Source organism: Aegilops tauschii, chromosome 7 (genome assembly GCF_002575655.3).
Source record: "Aegilops tauschii subsp. strangulata cultivar AL8/78 chromosome 7, Aet v6.0, whole genome shotgun sequence".
NCBI lineage: Eukaryota > Viridiplantae > Streptophyta > Magnoliopsida > Poales > Poaceae > Aegilops > Aegilops tauschii.
Window position 1 is genome coordinate 176,035,052 of NC_053041.3, and position 3,595 is coordinate 176,038,646.

At 46.6% G+C, this 3,595-nt stretch overlaps 1 protein-coding gene across 1 annotated transcript; it reads right to left on the reverse strand.

The window, feature by feature from the left end:
• Positions 1-633: 633 nt before the first annotated feature.
• On the reverse strand, positions 634-1,496 carry LOC109772654 (basic blue protein). Its single transcript, XM_020331358.4, has 2 exons — positions 1,162-1,496; positions 634-1,033 (listed from the first exon to the last, which is right to left on the reverse strand). Exons 1-2 carry the CDS (start codon positions 1,364-1,366, stop codon positions 825-827), a joined length of 414 nt encoding a protein of 137 aa, XP_020186947.1. The 5' UTR covers positions 1,367-1,496; the 3' UTR covers positions 634-824.
• Between the last annotated feature and the right edge of the window lie 2,099 nt (positions 1,497-3,595).

The window sequence follows — 3,595 nt, forward strand, 5'->3', positions numbered from 1 at the left end:
GGTCATCACGCACTCAATCATCTTTCTCCACAATAGAATTCGATATTTTAATTATTATTTTTAATATTTTTACCATTTTTTGTCACTCCCGGGCTCATATGGGAGCCAAAACGCTGCTTTCCAACTATCATCCCTTTTTTATTCGGTGCTCTAAGTCAACGAGCAAATAGGTATGGCATCATGCATGACATCAACCATACCATCCATATATATTTCGGTTAATCAACCAAGCACTTATGTTTCACAGTAACTAGATGATATCCCGCGCGTTAATGCGGGAACTTTCTGCAATATATTTTGATGAGATTTGAGTTTGCGAAAATTAAATATCTGGATATAAGAACAAACTGAAAATACAAATGATTACTCTACACTTACAAAATATAGTATATTGAATTGTAGCATAATAAACTAATTAAAATATTTAAGCCTTTTGCATGAATGGTTGCACGTTGAAGTGTGCCTTTTTCCATGCATGACTATTCGCAAGTTGGGATGGCATAGTTGTATTACAACTGTTACGATGATTGGCGAATTTACGAGCCGTCCATCTAGTTGTATATATTGAGATAAATAAGTTTCTGAGGATCAACTACTTAGTTGTATATAGGATAACATAGAGAAAACGTCAAGTTTACTCGATGAAGACACACATGATCCACGATAAATTAGGTTTGTAATACAAGTGACAACCCCAATTCGAGAGACAAATAAATTATAAATTAACTCGAGAACCCAACAAGGCACGGACAGTTAAACGACGGCCAGGGCAAGCATGCAATCCTCAAAAGATTGATGATGATGATGCGGCCGGATCGATGGATCTACCAGGCCTTGATGGCGAGCTTCATGTTCTTGTCGCAGTGGCCCGGCAGGCCGCAGATGAAGTAGTTGTTGCCCCTGCGCAGCGTGACCTGGTCGTTCCCGGTGCGCATCACCCAGCTCTTGCTGCTGTGCCTCGGCACCTCGCACCGCTGGTACCCCTTGCCGCCCAGCACCGTCACGTCGTGGAGCTCCTTGTCGTACTTGAACACTGCATCCATTCCATCGACACATGTAAGCACGCAACCCATATGCAACAATGGAGAAGGCTATATATAGCCCATGGCTAGCTAGCTGCATGCCTAGCTGGAAGAGAACCTCACAACAGCAACGACTCACCGAGCACGTCGCCGGCGTAGAAGGTCTTGTCCTTCGGCCACCATGAGTTGAGGTCGCGACCCCAGCCTTTGTCGTCGCCGACCACGTACGTCCTCGGCGCCTGCCGCGCCATCGCGGCCGCGCCGGTGATTGGAAGGAACACGCACAGGAGCACGACGCCCGCGACCAGAGCGGTGGTCGCACTTCCTCTTCCCTGAGCCAGCATTGCCGCAACCCTGCACTGCAAATCACCAAAACTAACTCGAGCTCGATCGATGCTTCAGGTTCATGGCTGTGCTAGCTTGCGGAGTGAGAGGCCCCGCCGTGCGGTCTTTATAGAGCTAGCTAGCCTTGGACCTTGGTGGTGTACAGTCCGGATCCGATCAGTGCGAGTCGGTGGCGTGAAAGCGCATTAAATGTACGATGTTCGTTTCTTTTTGCGATTAGCATTAAATGTACGATGTTGTGCGTGGAGTTCAAGGTCAGCGCATCTAAGTAAATAAAAATGTAAAATACCACCATGTGGTCATGTGAGGGCTGCTCAGGTACACGGTTGCTGCTGCTCCTGCTCCATTATCGGTGGCGTGAGGTGGGTTTCACGACACTTGAGAAGCACTGCTTCGCCACCGCCAGTCCAAGTGCATGCGTGCACGTCGTCGACCCAGCCTCAGCGGCTACAGGGAGGAGTAGAAGTCAGACTTGAGCTTCCGGGACCTGTGCCTTTTTTTACTCTCGTGTTCAGTGGACTTTAGTTCAAGATTCCTCCGTCAAATTGGCATTAGCTTGAGCTGCGTCCCGACACGATCCGTGATCTACGCTGCTTCAAAAGGGAGAAGCGACCAGGCAGACGGTACAGCACTACTCTACTCCACGCTGCACCGCCCGCCCTTGTCCATGTTAATGCTACTCCACGTTTCGATTGTAAACGTAGGGGTAGGGCGAGCACAACACTTGTTAATTTCTCAAAACTGGGAGTGATACGGCGCGAAGGTTAGGTGCAGCGTCCTATGCGCAGTGCAACGGCGTGGTCAGCCTCCATGAAGCGATTCTAGCTGGCGTCGCCGCGTGGGCCTTCGGTGACACGCAGCATGGCAGTCCATCTCCATCGTCACGCCACCATCCCTTGCAAAGGTCATTCGCACATTTTTCGGTGGTGATAAATAATGCATAGTATGTGTCTCATTTATATCATACCGATTAAAAGGTCAGTTTTGTTAGATTTTCTCACCCCGCGGGTTGGGAGGTCAGTTTTTCTTTTTGAAGACATGTCTCATTTATATTATACCGACTCGACAAAACTAAAAGGACAACAAACTGCTAGCGTTTGCACAAAGAAACATCAGCCAAAAAGTAAAATTATAAACAAGATCGAAAAATCCTCTGATCTTGACATCAACGCCCATCACCTGGCTCTGACACCACCATCACTAGTAGAAAAAGGGTCAAATGTCAAGCACATTAGTGTCAGTTTGCTTTTGAGCCGGCACTAATGTGTGCATTAGTGCCGGTTCCAACGGCTAGCCGGCCGCTTTCATTAGTACCGGTTCGTGGCCGATCTTTAGCACCGGTTCGTGCCACGGACCGGTACTAAAGTGAGTGCTGGCAGGATGTTGTCAGTCCGGGGCCCCTCCAGCACCTTTAGTACCGGTTTGTGGCACGAACCGGTGCTAAAGGTCGTCCTACATAAACCCTTCGTCCACCCGAGCTCGCTCTGTTCTTCCCCTTTCCCCTCTCCTCTCTGTTCTTCCCCTCTTCCTCTCGAGCTCATCACACATTTTGCCCAAAATTTGTCAAGATTTGAAGCCCCCATCCATTCAAATGATCACAGAGGTTAGCAACTAGATTAGCTCTTGCAATGCTTTGTATAGTGATTAATTTATGAGTTTAGTAATTTAGGAGGAAATATATGTGCTAGTATTTGATTTATATGCAATTTGAGGTCAAAAATAACACTAAGTTTGCATATGTAGGTGTGGTTTACTTAGTGCCTTCTAAATCTCCGTCGTAACCACAGTCGATCGCCCGCACCGTTCCGTCGCCGGCACCACCTTGTGGTGAGCCTCTTGTTCATGAATGTTTTACATTACCAAATTGATGTTTGTGTGATTTGGATATATATAGTTACTCGTATAATTATCTTACCCGTACGTTGTTTGTTATACATAGTGTCATGGTTTTGATATCCGTCCCCGTCGGCCCTCGTCCTTGTTATGATTCGGATGTGGTATATTCTCTTTTAAAACTAGTTGTTGCATTTCGTGTTTATGAAAAATTATGCCCATCAAGTTGACATAGATATTTTTGTCTAGGAGGTTTGTGAACCGGAAATTCCAACCGACCCTATTGTCGAGAGGTTAAATTTAGTTGAAAGAGAAAACGAGTATTTGAAAGAAAAATTGAAAAGAATTGAGGGGGAGAAGATGGAATTGGAGTTGCATGTTGCCGATGTCGTCGA

Coding starts and splice junctions, on each gene's coding strand:
- LOC109772654 (XM_020331358.4), bottom strand. CDS start 1,366: ATGCTGGCTCAGGGAAGAGGAAGTGCGACCACCGCTCTGGTCGCGGGC. Junction 1,034..1,161: donor CTACGCCGGCGACGTGCTCG/GTGAGTCGTTGC, acceptor GAATGGATGCAG/TGTTCAAGTACGACAAGGAG.